General features: G+C 38.7%; 1 protein-coding gene across 3 annotated transcripts in view; it reads left to right on the forward strand.

The window, feature by feature from the left end:
- The first annotated feature begins 14,182 nt into the window (after positions 1-14,182).
- Positions 14,183-18,305, forward strand: part of snx27b (sorting nexin 27b) — a 30,282-nt gene continuing 26,159 nt past the window's right edge. For all 3 annotated transcript variants that reach the window (XM_026944837.3, XM_026944836.3, XM_026944838.3), the window contains exon 1: positions 14,183-14,621. In XM_026944837.3, the coding sequence (XP_026800638.1) occupies positions 14,335-14,621 (287 nt within the window). In that variant the 5' untranslated portion in view covers positions 14,183-14,334. The remainder of the gene's footprint in view (positions 14,622-18,305) is intronic.

Consider the following 18,305-nt stretch of genomic DNA (forward strand, 5'->3'; position numbering starts at 1 on the left):
CAGGCTGTGTTGATTAAATGTGTGCATGTGTGCACTGTATGTGTGGTCAGAGGTAGCAAATGGAACAACAGCAAATCAATTGCGTATTTTAAATAAAACATATTTGAATGTAATTGATAAGAGACAGTGAAACACCTCCACTGATTGATATAAATAAGTATATTGGTTCATAATAATAATCTCCAGAAATGAGAGCTACAGTGTATAGATTTCAAAGTGGATCAAAAATGAGACTTGACCCCAGGTTGCTGCAGACTCAGACATTTATTCTATATGCACAGGGAAAAACATTTAGTTCTGAAATGGTTGCTTCTTAATGTCATAATGCATATATACACATTATATATATATTACATATATATATATATATATATATATATATATATATATATATATATATATATATATACAATATATATATATACACAATATATATATATATATGTATATATATATTATGTATATGTAGTCAGGTACCCACATAGCAAGAAAATGTTATTTGAAAGTGGCTGTTATTTGTTGCAGACATATATAAAGAAACCAAGGAGCACTAAAATATTTTCTTTCTATATGTGCCATACTCTGCATTGCACATTCTTCAATTATCAATACAAACAGATGAACACTGAGGCCTCACATGCAGCTTGGTCCCTGCTTCTCTCCAAAAGTGCACAGTACATAACAAGTAAAAAAGATATAATAACAGACTAAGTCTTCTACTATTAGTAATAATGTGTTTGACCAGTTCAATATTTTTACATTCTGGGGTATGAACAGGTGTGCTGCGTATTTAATAGACTTAAATAACCCGATATTTCCCAGTACCAGATTTCTATAGGTGTGGAAATCTTTAACTATTGTGCCATTTCCTGAAATGTTTAACAAGGAGCTCCTGCAAATGTTTGAGCTTGTAAGGTTACAGCACACCAAATGATGAATCATTAATTATTCAGGCATTTAATGTACACACACACACACACACACACACACACACACATACATATATATATATATATATATATATATATATATATATATATATATATAATAATGAAGTTATATAATAATGAAGTAGTAATTAAAAATTAATAATGAAGATGCTTAATATGTATATGAAATTTTATACATATATATATATATATATATATATATATATATATATATATATATATATATATATATATACATATGTATAAAATTTCATATACATATTAAGCATCTTCATTATTAATTTTTAATTACTACTTCATTATTACTTATAAGTAATACTTTTTTTTTAAAGTCTTGTATTTTACAAAATTGGATCCTGAACTGCTTAAGCTGAGGTATCAACTGTTCAGAGCTGGTTAAACTGGTCTTTCAGCCTCATTATGCTGGGTATCAGCAGGTGAACCAACTTTTAAGTTTAACAGTGGACTAATGTTTATGATGATATCTGCAGAATCCAAGGAAAGAGTGATGATCTGTCAATACAAATTCCAAAGGTCAATACCAGTAATCATCAAAACACCAGAACCAGACAGGGATAATTCAGGATCACATACGACGCAGGTAATCTCAGGATCAATATACACTTATATACACACATTGCATATATAGAGGCTGTGGTGATAGACAGAATACCAAACCACCCATACAGCTGGGTCTTCCTCTTGGCCTGAGAGCAATCCAGTCTGGATACGCATTATGAAAGTTTGTAATTAGAAAGGAATTGAGGATGTCCTCTGATGAGATCCGGGAGCTCTGGACTGTACATTGTCAATGAAAGGTTAATCTTTGGTAGAATAGGAACTCTTTGAGGAGATAATGTTTTGTTCACTTCTTTATTCCAATGATAACACATATGACAACCCCGTCATCGGGAGTCAAAACAACTCAGCTCTGGGTACCATTTCCTTAGTAGATGGTGGAGAGAGATATGAAAAGTTGGAGCAATTTTGTATGAAGGTTGTATTTCTGGTATGTACCAGATTGTCAGGTAATAAAAGTGGCAGTGGATGCAAGCGCAGATTTTATAAAGTAAAGTGCAGACAGAAAACCAAAAACAGTGGAAACAAGGACTAAAACTAAAACAGAGGAAACTAGGTAAATCCAAGTAGGCTATGAACTAGGATGTGGAACACGCAACAACAAATACACTCAGTAACAACAAAAGCTTGACCCTGAAACGTACCAAGAACAGTGCTCATGTGACAAGGCCATGTGATGTGCAGGGGCTGAAGGGTAATGTAGTCAAGCACCCCTTTGGCGCTATCTTAACAGAGATAGAGTTAAGTCTTAAAATCTTTAAGAAAAAAAAAAACTATAAATCTAGGAGTTTGTGAAGAAAGTCTTGGGTTGCAGACCGAGGACAAACAATCGTTTTTTTTTTAATCTGGGAAAATGTGTGGCAGGCCGGAGTCTCTGTGACACGTTGCCATATTTATGGGGCAGTGCTATTTTTGACTTGAAGACATTTACTTCCAATAGAACATGGGGGAATCAGGAAGTTCATCAAGAATGTTTCAAGCATTGGTCTGTTGACACAGCCAGTTACCAGTTCATCCATTGCAGCTGAAATCTGCTGGAGCTGTTGTTCATGCAGATATGTAACATAACACAACAATAGTACAGATGTCACAACTGCCTCTATAATCAGTGTGTGAGTTCTGAGCCTTAGTTATACAGTTTTTGCCTTGCCTGTGTATTGACCCTCAATCATCCAATGTTAATCATCTCAGGGATGATCTTGGATTATCACAGATTTCTAAAATAAAACAAGGAAATGGATCAATTGTTGATTGTGCTCACTGGCTTTGCATGCTGGCAGCTCAGAGTAGATGGAACAAATCGGCTCTGGAAACAGTATTCTGACAAGGGAAGTCCTGCAAAAACACAAATGCCAGATGAATGAGAGGAGATGGAAATCCAGTTTGTTGGAGGAAGAAGAGAGCATAGCAGAAAACATGTTTATGCATGTACTGTGGAGAGAAAGGACATTTCTGCACTGAATGCTCCATGCTTAGCTTGGTGTATGTGATGTTGCAGCCCTCCTAGACTCAGGGGTGGCAAGGAATTTCCTGGATGCTGAAATAGCTAAGCAGTTAAAGGTTCCCCTTGTGCTGCTGTCCATTCCTGTCACTGACCATCACTTTCCTACTTACAAAATCTCTTCACAACAGTGTTGTCCTAGGTCCCCCTGGTCAGCACTACATAATCCCATTATATATTGAGAAAACTGGAGAACTCTTAGTTTTTATGGAGAAGTGCATTTCAATCCCTTGTCGTTCAACAAACATACAGAGACCGAAAAGCATGGTCAAGTCCTGATTCCCAAACCTCGTAAAGCACTAGCTGAGGTATTTAGCAAAGTCAAGACTTCTGAGCTACCACCACAGGGACTATGGGACTGTGCCATCGACCTCCTCCCAGGAGCCTCTCCACCACATTGTCAGGTGTATTCCTTATTGTTCCAGTAGCACAGGCCATGGAAGAATATAAAACTTAGCTTCGCGTTATATCCCTAAATAAATTTCAGCAACACAGCCAGTTAATTGGTAAGCATTTGTAAACAAAATCCTCTGAGATTTTCTGAATTGATTCATCATTTGTTTATATAGATTATATTCTCATTTACTCCATCTACTGCTCATACACGTATGAACATGTGAAGCATGTAAGTGAAGTCCTAGTCAAGCTCCTTGAGCACCACCTATATGTCAAATTGGAGAAGTGTGAATTCCACAAAGCATGGCATTCCTGTGGTACATCATTGATGCTCAAGGAGTAAAAATGGATCAGTCTAATGTAAGAGCTGTAACCTCATGGCCCCAACCACAGACAGTAAAAGAATTACAGAAACTGTGTTGTACATTTGAAGATGCTTTTCTGCTCACCACGGTTGCAAAGAATGGTTATTTGAGCTACTACAGCCTTCCTGTCAGTACAAACCTGTCTGGTCATTCTTCTCTAACTGATCTGATCAACAATAAGTTTCCACTGAAGAACTGCTGCTCACTGGATGTTTTTTGTTTGGCAGCAGTGTGGTAAAGTGTCAGCTGTGGACGGATAGGAGCCGAGTTGAAATAGCAGATAACATCTGATGATTCTCAGTTTGAACCAGCAGCTAATCCGCAGGTAATGTGTGATGATTCTATTAACTTATCCATGCTTTCTTCCTCCTTTCAGAAGAATGCCATGAGCCAGAGAGAGAGATGGAGCTGATAGAGCCAACACAAAACACTTGCTTCAAACCTGAACTTAAATTTCAACTTGGACTGGATAAGCCGTGGACAGCTTGTGTTTTGGTTTCTGCTGATTTTGATTGTTTTAGTAAGTGGAAGAGGTGTGCACTGAAAAGCACTTGCTTAAGTAAAATAAAAATATTACGTTAAATTTTTTAAAAAAGAAGCCATGTTGCTATCTTAGACTTAATATCTTCAGTTAAGATCTTTATCCTGGTCAGGTTTACAGTGGATCCAGAGCTCTTCCTAACACTAGCTGTTAGGCAGAATACACCTTGGATGGTACTACAGTTCATTTCAGGACAACAAGCACATACATATTCCCAGTCTCATTCACACCTTGGGGCAATTTAGCATAACCAGCCTGCCTAATGGCATTTTTTTGGGAGGTTGGAAGGAAGCCCACACACACAACATACGAAACTCTAAAAATACAGTATCCCAAGTTCAGGATTGAACCAGGGACCCTGGAGCTGAGAGACAGCAATACTACCCACTGTCCTCATGCCACTCGCTTAAGAGTTCAATCCAGCAATTAATTAATCAACATTATGTAAATAACTGCCATCACTAGCTTTATCATCATTATCTCTGCTGTATCATATGCTAACACACCTTAACTTGATTTTTACTTTTTCAGACTGGTAAAACCCCACATCTTACCACATCTGAAACTAATTGTGTTTTTTGTTAATGTGTGATTATTATTATAATGTAGTGGATTAACCAGGGAAATGGCCTATTCGTATATACAGTACTGTGCAAAAGTCTTAGGCACCCTATTTTTTTATTTTTAGTACAAACTTTTTTTTTTTTTTTTTTAATTTTACTTTTACATTATTGATTCAGTACAAAAACATTTTAGATTTCCAAACATCAGTTTTCCAGCACAAAATTAAATGTTACACAAAAATGTTTGTATGTCAGTAAAGAAAGCAGTATATTACATAAGAGACACTTTTCAGACAAAAAAAAACATAATGAAGGCTGCTGGGTTTTAAAAATAAGAAGCAAGTGTGACAGTCAAAGTCTCCAGAAGAACTGTGGCTGCTTCTGCAAGATGCTTAGTAAAACTTACAGCTCATTTCCTTATAAAACTGCACAAATTGTACCTGAGACTACTATTTTTTTTTAAAGCTAAGGATTGATTTTGTTTCATTTATTACTGTTTACTGCTCTTTACAGTATTTTTTGTAGAAACATTTAATTTCATTATTTTTGAAGGCATCTTTGCTCTACAGCATTTCTTTGCTTGTGCCTAAGACTTTTGCACAGTACTGTATATAATAGAAATATTAGAAATATATAAAATAAAAACTGACTAGTTTTACAAAATGTATTTATCACGTTATGTGTCAGTGAATTGGTTTACACATTCATTTACATAGATCTACTTTGTCTATTATACCATATGTAATAGGAGACCATTTTAAGATATTGCTGAATTAGCTTTCAAGGTAAAATGCATGGTTTTATTGCTTGTTCTTGGGATGGTTTTAAAGTTTCAATGTTCATTGACGTTTTGTTTATGCAGACCTGGAAACCCTGGCTTATACCTGAAGCCTGTGAATTACTTGCTGCAAGTCAGCCTCACTAATAGTTACTAGACTAAAATGTAATACTACACTATACACTATAGAGCAAAACAGCACAGGAACTATACATTGAAGAGCAATGCAGCATGGAAAATATACACTATAGAGCAATACAACACAGAAACTATACACTATAGAGCAATAAAGCACAGTAACTATACACTATAGCGCAATACAGCACAGTAACTATACACTGCAGAGCAATACAGCACAGTAACTATACACTGCAGAGCAATACATCACAGTAACTATACACTATAGAGAAATACAGCACAGTAACTATACACTATAGAGCAATACAGCACAGTAACTATACACTATAGAGAAATACAGCACAGTAACTATACACTATAGAGCAATACAGCACAGAAACTATACACTATAGAGAAATACAGCACAGTAACTATACACTATAGAGCAATACAGCACAGTAACTATACACTATAGAGAAATACAGCACAGGAACTATACACTATAGAGGAATACAGCACATTAACTATACACTAAAGAGCAATACAGCACAGTAACTATACACTATAGAGCAATACAGCGCAGTAACTATACACTATAGAGAAATACAGCACAGGAACTATACACTATAGAGGAATACAGCACATTAACTATACACTAAAGAGCAATACAGCACAGTAACTATACACTATAGAGCAATACAGCGCAGTAACTATACACTATAGAGCAATACAGCACAGTAACTATACACTATAGAGCAATACAGCGCAGTAACTATACACTATAGAGCAATACAGCACAGAAACTATACACTATAGAGCAATACAGCACAGTAACTATACACTATAGAGAAATACAGCACAGAAACTATACACTATAGAGCAATACAGCACATTAACTATACACTATAGAGCAATACAGCACAGTAACTATACACTATAGAGCAATACAGCACAGTAACTATACACTATAGAGAAATACAGCACAGAAACTATACACTATAGAGCAATACAGCACATTAACTATACACTATAGAGCAATACAGCACAGTAACTATACACTATAGAGCAATACAGCGCAGTAACTATACACTATAGAGAAATACAGCGCAGTAACTATACACTATAGAGAAATACAGCGCAGTAACTATAAACTATATAGCAATACAGCGCAGTAACTATAAACTATAGAGCAATACAGCACAGTAACTATACACTATAGAGCAATACAGCACAGTAACTATACACTATAGAGCAATACAGCGCAGTAACTATACACTATAGAGAAATACAGCACAGTAACTATACACTATAGAGCAATACAGCGCAGTAACTATACACTATAGAGCAATACAGCACAGTAACTACAAACTATAGAGCAATACAGCACAGTAACTATACACTATAGAGCAATACAGCACAGTAACTATACACTATAGAGCAATACAGCGCAGTAACTATACACTATAGAGAAATACAGCGCAGTAACTATACACTATAGAGCAATACAGCACAGTAACTATAAACTATATAGCAATACAGCACAGTAACTATAAACTATAGAGCAATACAGCACAGTAACTATACACTAAAGAGCAATAAAGCACAGAAACTATACACTATAGAGCAATAAAGCACAGAAACTATGCACTATAGAGAAATACAGCACAGGAACTATACACTATAGAGGAATACAGCACATTAACTATACACTATAGAGCAATACAGCACAGTAACTATACACTATAGAGCAATACAGCACATTAACTATACACTATAGAGCAATACAGCACAGTAACTATACACTATAGAGCAATACAGCGCAGTAACTATACACTATAGAGAAATACAGCGCAGTAACTATACACTGCAGAGCAATACATCACAGTAACTATACACTATAGAGAAATACAGCACAGTAACTATACACTATAGAGAAATACAGCACAGGAACTATACACTATAGAGAAATACAGCACAGTAACTATACACTATAGAGAAATACAGCACAGGAACTATACACTATAGAGGAATACAGCACATTAACTATACACTAAAGAGCAATACAGCACAGTAACTATACACTATAGAGCAATACAGCGCAGTAACTATACACTATAGAGCAATACAGCACAGTAACTATACACTATAGAGCAATACAGCGCAGTAACTATACACTATAGAGCAATACAGCACAGAAACTATACACTATAGAGCAATACAGCACAGTAACTATACACTATAGAGAAATACAGCACAGAAACTATACACTATAGAGCAATACAGCACAGTAACTATACACTATAGAGCAATACAGCACAGTAACTATACACTATAGAGCAATACAGCACAGTAACTATACACTATAGAGAAATACAGCACAGAAACTATACACTATAGAGCAATACAGCACATTAACTATACACTATAGAGCAATACAGCACAGTAACTATACACTATAGAGCAATACAGCGCAGTAACTATACACTATAGAGAAATACAGCGCAGTAACTATACACTATAGAGAAATACAGCGCAGTAACTATAAACTATATAGCAATACAGCGCAGTAACTATAAACTATAGAGCAATACAGCACAGTAACTATACACTATAGAGCAATACAGCACAGTAACTATACACTATAGAGCAATACAGCGCAGTAACTATACACTATAGAGAAATACAGCACAGTAACTATACACTATAGAGCAATACAGCGCAGTAACTATACACTATAGAGCAATACAGCACAGTAACTACAAACTATAGAGCAATACAGCACAGTAACTATACACTATAGAGCAATACAGCACAGAAACTATACACTATAGAGCAATACAGCACAGTAACTATACACTATAGAGCAATACAGCACAGTAACTATACACTATAGAGAAATACAGCACAGGAACTATACACTATAGAGAAATACAGCACAGTAACTATACACTATAGAGAAATACAGCACAGGAACTATACACTATAGAGGAATACAGCACATTAACTATACACTAAAGAGCAATACAGCACAGTAACTATACACTATAGAGCAATACAGCGCAGTAACTATACACTATAGAGCAATACAGCACAGTAACTATACACTATAGAGCAATACAGCGCAGTAACTATACACTATAGAGCAATACAGCACAGAAACTATACACTATAGAGCAATACAGCACAGTAACTATACACTATAGAGAAATACAGCACAGAAACTATACACTATAGAGCAATACAGCACAGTAACTATACACTATAGAGCAATACAGCACAGTAACTATACACTATAGAGCAATACAGCACAGTAACTATACACTATAGAGAAATACAGCACAGAAACTATACACTATAGAGCAATACAGCACATTAACTATACACTATAGAGCAATACAGCACAGTAACTATACACTATAGAGCAATACAGCGCAGTAACTATACACTATAGAGAAATACAGCGCAGTAACTATACACTATAGAGAAATACAGCGCAGTAACTATAAACTATATAGCAATACAGCGCAGTAACTATAAACTATAGAGCAATACAGCACAGTAACTATACACTATAGAGCAATACAGCGCAGTAACTATACACTATAGAGCAATACAGCGCAGTAACTATACACTATAGAGAAATACAGCACAGTAACTATACACTATAGAGCAATACAGCGCAGTAACTATACACTATAGAGCAATACAGCACAGTAACTACAAACTATAGAGCAATACAGCACAGTAACTATACACTATAGAGCAATACAGCACAGTAACTATACACTATAGAGCAATACAGCGCAGTAACTATACACTATAGAGAAATACAGCGCAGTAACTATACACTATAGAGCAATACAGCACAGTAACTATAAACTATATAGCAATACAGCACAGTAACTATAAACTATAGAGCAATACAGCACAGTAACTATACACTAAAGAGCAATAAAGCACAGAAACTATACACTATAGAGCAATAAAGCACAGAAACTATGCACTATAGAGAAATACAGCACAGGAACTATACACTATAGAGGAATACAGCACATTAACTATACACTATAGAGCAATACAGCACAGTAACTATACACTATAGAGCAATACAGCACATTAACTATACACTATAGAGCAATACAGCACAGTAACTATACACTATAGAGCAATACAGCGCAGTAACTATACACTATAGAGAAATACAGCGCAGTAACTATACACTATAGAGCAATACAGCACAGTAACTATACACTATAGAGAAATACAGCACAGTAACTATACACTATAGAGCAAAACAGCACAGTAACTATACACTATAGAGCAATACAGCACAGTAACTATACACTATAGAGAAATACAGCGCAGTAACTATACACTAGAGCAATACAGCACAGTAACTATACACTAGAGAAATACAGCACAGTAACTATACACTATAGAGAAATACAGCACAGTAACTATACACTATAGAGCAATACAGCACAGTAACTATACACTATAGAGAAATACAGCACAGTAACTATACACTATAGAGCAATACAGCACAGTAACTATACACTATATAGCAATACAGCACAGTAACTATACACTATATAGCAATACAGCACAGTAACTATACACTATAGAGAAATACAGCACAGTAACTATACACTATAGAGCAATACAGCACAGTAACTATACACTATAGAGCAATACAGCACAGTAACTATACACTATAGAGCAATACAGCGCAGGAACTATACACTATAGAGCAATACAGCACAGTAACTATACACTATAGAGCAATACAGCACAGTAACTATACACTATAGAGCAATACAGCACAGTAACTATACACTATAGAGAAATACAGCACAGTAACTATACACTATAGAGCAATACAGCACAGTAACTATACACTATAGAGCAATACAGCACAGTAACTATACACTATAGAGCAATACAGCGCAGGAACTATACACTATAGAGCAATACAGCACAGTAACTATACACTATAGAGCAATACAGCGCAGTAACTATACACTATAGAGCAATACAGCACAGTAACTATACACTGTAGAGAAAAACAGCACAGTAACTATACACTATAGAGCAATACAGCACCGATACTATACAAATAAAATTCAAATTTTCTTCCAAATGTACATTTTCACTGAGCTAAGGATTTTCATTTCTGTTAGAGGGCTGCATTAGAAGAGTAAACATTCCCCATGTACTATTTAGATAGTAAATGCCTCCATCTTGTGGAGTTTTTTCAGTCATACAATCAAGTGCTCTAGGAACAAACTGAATGGTGGCATCTGTCTCATCTGAATTACTAGTGGTACCGGAAATACAATTTAGTAGCCCATTAGTCCACTTGCAGCAATTAAAAATATTACAGAATATTTACCACATCTTTACAGTAAAATCATTTTTATTGTCATAAAATAATTTCGTTAAACACTTTCATTTTTGCAGCACATTTGCCTCCAAACACAGAAACCCCAACACTGATAAAGTTATCGTCACACATCAGTGCACTGATGCCTAAACGCCAAAAATATATATTTTTATTTACAGTAATGTGCAAATGTCATAGGCACATGTAAAGAAACACTATAAAGCAAAGATACCTTCAAAAAATGAAAGAAATATTTCTAAATTTTAAAAAAATCTACCATAAAGAGCAGTTAAAAGTTATAAACTAAACAAAGTCAATATTTTGGTGTGCATCGATTATAAATAATAAATGGAATAGTAAATGCTTCAGTAGCCTACGGTACACTTTGTACAGGAAATTGGCTGTTAACTTTTTTCTAAGCCTCCTTAAGAATCTGTCACAGTTCTAACTGGAGACTTTGACTGTCATGCTTGCTTCTGGTTTTGTAGATAAAACCTGACAGACTTCATCCTGTTTTTTTGTCTGAAAAGTGGTGTATTATATAATATGTTACTTCCTTTACTAACATTTTTCTGGAAGATTTGATGTTTTTTTTTGTCTGTCAAATGTTTTTTACTGACTCAATAATTCAGACGTCATTAAATAAACATCTATAGTCATAGGAAAAAGAAAGTACACCCTTCGTCAATTCTACATTTTTATTTATCAGGGGCTAAATAACAATTGTGTGTTCCTCACCAACTTCTATAAACAAACAAATAACCACAGATGACAAAAAAGAAGCCCCAGCAGCATTTCAATGTACAAAACTGTGAAAACATAGGGGTAGTCCTGAAGACTCCTAAATCACAAAAAATCCTAAAAGACTGCTACCATTTTCAGGTTCATTTATGGATGCATTTAGTGACAATAAGTTTTAAAAGGTATTGTGTCAATTGTGGGAGTATTTCAGGGTCATTGTCCTGAATTAGAGACTTTCAGACCTAATTTTTTTAATGCAAATTCTTCAACTTTTATGTTTTATTTGAAAGAGACACCTCTCAGGCACCTACACTGATCAGCCATAACATTAAAACCATCTGCCTAATATTGTGTAGGTCCCACTTGTGCTGCCAAAACAGCTCTGCCCCTTCGAGGCATGGACTCCACAAGACCTCTGAAGGTGTGCTGTGGTGCCTGGCACCGAGATGGCCGCAGATCCTTTAAGTCCTGTAAGTGGAGAGGTGGAGCCTCAATGAATTGGACTTGTTTGTCCGGCACATCCCACATATGCTCGACCGGATTGAGATCTGGGGAATTTGGAGGCCAAGTCGACACCCTGAACTCGTTCTATCCGCATGAATGTCAGGACCCATGGTTTCCCAGCAGAACACTGCCCAAAGCATTACACGCTTTCTATCCATAGTGCATCCTGTTGCCATCTCTTCCTCCGGTAAGCGGCCATCCATTGCACACACCCCGCCATCCACGTGATGTAAAAGAACATACGATTCTTCAGACCAGGCCACCTTCTTCCATTGCTCCATGGTCCAGATCTGATGCTCACGTGCCCATTGTAGGAGCTTTCGGCGGTGGACATGGGTCAGCATGGGCACTCTGACCGATCTGTGTCTACGCAGCCCCATACGCAGCAAGCTGCGATGCACTGTGTGTTCTGACACCTTTCTTTCATAGCCAGCATTAATTTCCTCAGCAATTTGTGCTACAGTAGCTCTTCTGTGGGATCGGACCAGATGGGCTGGAATTCACTCCCCACGCGCATCAATGAGCCTTGGGTGCCCATGACCCTGTTGCTGGTTCACCAGTTGTCCTTGGACCATTTTTGGTAGGTAATAACCACTGCATACCAGGAACACCCCACAAGGCCTGCAGTTTTGGAGATGCTCTGACCCAGTCATCTAGGTATCACAATTTTGCCCTTGTCATAGTCGCTCAGATCCTTACGCTTGCCCATTTTTCCTGCTTCCAACACATCAACTTTGAGAACTGACTGTTCACTTGCCTAATATATCCTATCCCTTAACAGGTGCCATTGTAATGAGATGGTTTTAATGTTATGGCTGATTGGTATACAGTACAGTCACTGTTCTGAGCTTGGGTTACTGGCTATAGTTCTATAGACAGGATTAAATTTACATGGGGTCCTGGGGTAGTTTCCTATTTTACAAGTGCCCCTCTGTGACTTTATTTATGTCCGGATTGGTCGTGGAGATGTTTTCTCAGGCCTGACATTACTGGCTGAATTACGTATGTTTTTCACCAAACTCAGTGGTCGTCTGATTATTTTAGTCTCATGCACTGCTGCTACTTGCTGTATTCACCCTTGTAGCACACGTATCAGTGACCCTCTGGCAGATACTAAACACTTCCCAAGTCACAAAACGAGTAATGGATGCAAATTGTTGCTGGAACTTTGGGTCGCCCCAAACTGAAATAAGATCCAGTGTCACTTTACTACTCCTGTGCTTCTTTGACTGCTTGGACACCATGTTGTGAATGAAGCATGATCATATGTACCATTGTATCATTCCTAGAAAACTACACTCCACTAGAAACTCAGTCACGGTGATATTTTATTGCTGTCTAGATGCGATTTTATTTATTTATTTTTTTAATTTTATCTCTGAGGAGACATGTAAAAACTTATTAGCAACGTCTCCCTGATAAATCTGAATAGGTCTTATGTATCTTTTGTGCATGTTCTTCCTGTGTCCATCTGGGTTTCCACAAGGTCCTGTTTCCTCCTACCTCCCAAAATATGGTGGTATTAGCTGTGCTAAACTGGCCCTAGGTGTGGATGGGTGAGGGAAGGTGTGTGTGCATAATGCCCTGTCATGGACTGACTCCCTTCCAGTGTTCCTGGGAAAGGCTTCAAATCGCCCTTGCTCCTTAAGATTAATGATTGATGAATGAACATCCTGAAGCTCGGCAGAAAGCTGCTTGGCTGTAACCCGCTGCCTACATGTCCCATGATGCACCGTTTTGTTGTTACGTGAAGGGAGAAACAGAAGAAGCGCCTCGTGACGGGGCGGGGGGCGTGGCTTCATTTCTCTGGGTAGCGCTCTCGGGCAGCTGATAATCTAATGTATGACCGCGGAGTGTGAAAAAGCGGAGTCCTAACGGGGATTTTTTTTTTTTCCCCTTCCTGGATTTGAAAGAACATGGCAGACGTAGTGGAGGGAGAGGACGTGCGCTCGGCTGTGCCCCCCGCGCTGCGCTCCTCACGGCACGGCTCCGGCGGGAATGTTACTGCGGGCCCGCGGCTCGTCCGCATTATCAAGTCGGACTCGGGCTACGGCTTCAACGTCCGCGGCCAAGTGAGTGAAGGAGGCCAGCTGCGGAGCATCAACGGCGAGCTGTACGCGCCGCTCCAGCATGTCAGCGCCGTGCTCCCGGGCGGTGCAGCGGACAGAGCCGGCATCTCCAAGGGCGACCGCATCCTCGAAGTGTGAGTTTGGCTAAGCTGCTTCAGCTCCGGTGCGAGTTAGCCTGCTGTAGCTAGTCTGCTGTAGACGCTGTCATCTAGCTAGCTAGCAAGCTGAACTCGAGCTTAGCTAAGCATGACTCTCGAGTCTGAGTAAATGATATTAGCGGAAAAATCGAAAAAACATAGCTAGCTATCTTACCTGACATCCTTCAAAAACTAGCCAGATTACAGCAGGAACTGGCGTTAGCGCCCTAGAAGTGTTATTTCTTTCCCACCCATATTCTGACAAGTCCCACCTCCTATACTAGGATTGGCTAATGTTATGTCTTGCGCCGGGATTGGTGTACAAGTCATTCTTGCGAATTTAGCTAGCCAATCCGCGCCCTGGAGCCGGAATACGGGTGGGAAAGAAATACAGCTTCCTATACTAGCCAATCCACCAGATAGTGTTGACATTTTTGGTGTTTAGAGTCACGAGTGTGGTTGCTAGTCAGTGGCCCAGTGCGGAGCAATGTCTGAGCTCGGAAGGCAGCTAAAAGACTTGCTGCATGTTATAAATATTCGGATCAGTAATGAATTGTCATGTAACCTTCCTGCTTAACGTTTAGTTGAATGTTAATTAGCTGTAAGTAGACACTTAGCTTGGCTGACTTAGCTAATATGTGAAGAGCTCTGGGTGTCACGTGGTGCAACGTCACTGTTGGTTGGGAGACCAGTTTCTCACGTTTACAGCACCTGGATGGAGAGAATGCATTAGGATGGACAGCTCAGGGGTTTTAATCAGGCAAAACACTTTTTTTAAAAATCAGGTTGGTGATTTTTTTTTTTTGTCCTGCAGGTCTGAAGCTTTTGAACTCTGGTGACCTGTGTAGCTCTCAGTCTTTTCAGTTTTACATTCTGAATATAATGCAGTCTTTGCAGCTGTTTTGAATAGCCGCCTCATTTGGAAGAAAAGGAGGTTTGTGTTGAAGGGCCTGTCTTCATTATACATTCTGATCACACACATCAGCAGAGTGCACACACAGCCTCTCTCTTTCTTCAGCATCCTGCAAAGCCAGGGCAGCTGTTAGCACCATGATGATGATTCACAGAAAATAGTCATTGTAGAGAAATGAGCATCAGGTAGGAAATACTTACAGAATGGTTGACGTGAGTCTTTTTTTTTTTTTTTTTTTTCCTGTTTTCTTTTTTGCATCTCAAATGGTCAATACCCAACCCCTGCTTTGGCAGAAGTACTCAAAGGTTTGCAGCAATGATCCACCTACTTGGCATTGCTCTGTATGAGACAAGCGTACATTTGCATTTGGTCTAGATGTTGATATTCACAAGGGCATGTCAGTGATGCTGGGCTCGGTTGCCATGGCGAGGGATGCGTCTCTGTAGCGGTGGAGGTAGGACAGCTAAGCTTCAGCACCATCTCATGGCAAATTGGGTGGAAAAAAAAGGAAGAGGAGCTGTGAAATGTACTGAAAATCACATAACTTTCTTTTACGTCTGCAGATTTTCAGTTTACATTGGTCATTACCTGGAGGTCATGTCTCTGGAGTAATACAGCTAAGTGACTGGACATGTTTGAGCTTGATCCTTAAAGTGCCCATGAAATCAAAATTGGTGTTTTAGAGCTTTTTGCATGAATATCCCGGCAGTATATCCATCCATCCATTTTCTGTACTGCTTATCCTACGCAGAGTTGCGGGGAGTCTGGAGCTTATCTCAGGGGACTCGGGGCACAAGGTGGGGGACACCCTGGACGGGGTGCCAACCCATCGCAGGGCACAGTCACACACCCATTCACTCACTACGGACAATTTAGAGATGCCAATCAGCCTACAACACATGTCTTTGGACTTGGGGAGGAAACCGGAGTACCCGGAGGAAACCTCCAAAGCACGGGGAGAACATGCAAACTCCACACACACATGGCGGAGTCGGGAAACGAACCCCCAATCCTGGAGGTTTGAGGCAAACATACTATCCACTAAGCCGCTTTGTCCCCCTGCCTCACCACAGTATATGTATTAAAAAAAGACAAAATGTGTTTTGTAGATATTCTTGTTGTAGATTTAATTGTTCAGTATAGCAGTACTGGGAAAACAAAAAAAAAGTGTAATAATAATTCATGACTCGTTCTGGAGCATGTGTCCCCCAGAGGGAATGAAAGTATACACAAGCAGATAAACACCAACTTTCTTTTAACACACTAAGACGCGGTCCGGAATGGAAATTAATGTACCGTGAGCTGCGTCACCAAAATGACACAGACGACTCATGTTTGAATTGAACTAGCTGCAACTGTAGAGCCATAACTGCAGTTTGTTTACGGGGTGTAATTTCCCCGTGTTTATCTGCTTGTGTATACTTTCATTCCCTCTCTAAAACCTTGATCTAGGTTTAAGCATGTGTGACGTCACTCTGAAAACATCATGATCCGATGACGTGATGTAGAGTCAGTACACAAGCAGGTAATGTGTGTATGATGTGGCGCAGAAGCGAGCTTTAGGAGATACTGTCACATGTCAATGTGTGTTATCCAACAACTTTGTTATATTCAATACAGTTTTAGTTTTATTGGCTAATGTTAAGCCTTTTCCTTCTCCCTCCAAGTGGAGCCTAATGCCCTCGTTAGCACAGGAAAGATGGGGGGGAAAAAAATCTGGAAACAAATGAATCACAGCTCAGGACCAGTCTGGGGCGCGGTGTTTAGAAACCACTGCTTGAGGATACTGAACATGACAAAGTGCACAGAAAACCTACACAGCCGAAAATAAACTCTAATGTCTCAGCTGCTCTTGGATGTTATGGAAATCAGTCAAGCCCTTCAACACACACTATCCCTGTTTTGGAAGGAAATATGGCAGTTTTTGTGAGCAGACCTATACGGTGCTACACATTGAATATCGTAGAAATGCCTTAGAGAATCGTGATAAGAAATGTTTTGTCTTACCGCTCCCCCATATACGTCAGCTTACGGAATCAGAGCAGTTCTGCTCTTTGAAAGAACAAAAACGTCGCGTTGCATTCTTATGTATTTCAGACACGGCAGTAAACTCAGAGGAAAAAAAAAACTGTACGTCCGATCGACTAGATAGCACAACATAAGCAAAGTGCCATAAAGAGTGACACAAGTCCAGTAGCAGTGAGGAATGTGCATAATTTGTACATTTCACAAACCTGTGTCTCAACATAGGTGTCCACAGGTCAACACTTACACCTGAAAGACAAGAGACACTTGCTCAAGAAGAACAAACATTCTAGAAAGAGGACTAAAAGGAGACCAGCTATGTCCAAGTAGAACAGTCGTCTCTGAACAGAAGAGGACGTTTGCAGCACCTCCAGCACCTACTCATAGACTCATATATATATATGTGTGTGTGTGTATACATATATGTATATGGTGTATGTATATAATATGTTGTATATGTTGGTGTAAACACTGTCAAGAGTGTAAAGTAAAGTGGCAGAGCATATGGATATGACTAGTAGATGGTGGTAGTTCAACTATTGTCCAATTGAGCTTATCCTAAGACTGGCTCAGTGCAAAATAGCATCCCAGCACAGTGATGAGCTGTTGTACAGTGTGATCGCTGTTGGTACAAGTGACCTCCTGTACCGCTGCTTTCTACAGCGGAGCTGAAGGAGTCTTCTACTAAAGGAGCTTCGCTGTTTACCCGGTAGGTCATGGAGGGGATGCTGTTTATTGTACAG

This window comes from Pangasianodon hypophthalmus, chromosome 1 (genome assembly GCF_027358585.1).
Source record: "Pangasianodon hypophthalmus isolate fPanHyp1 chromosome 1, fPanHyp1.pri, whole genome shotgun sequence".
Lineage (NCBI taxonomy): Eukaryota > Metazoa > Chordata > Actinopteri > Siluriformes > Pangasiidae > Pangasianodon > Pangasianodon hypophthalmus.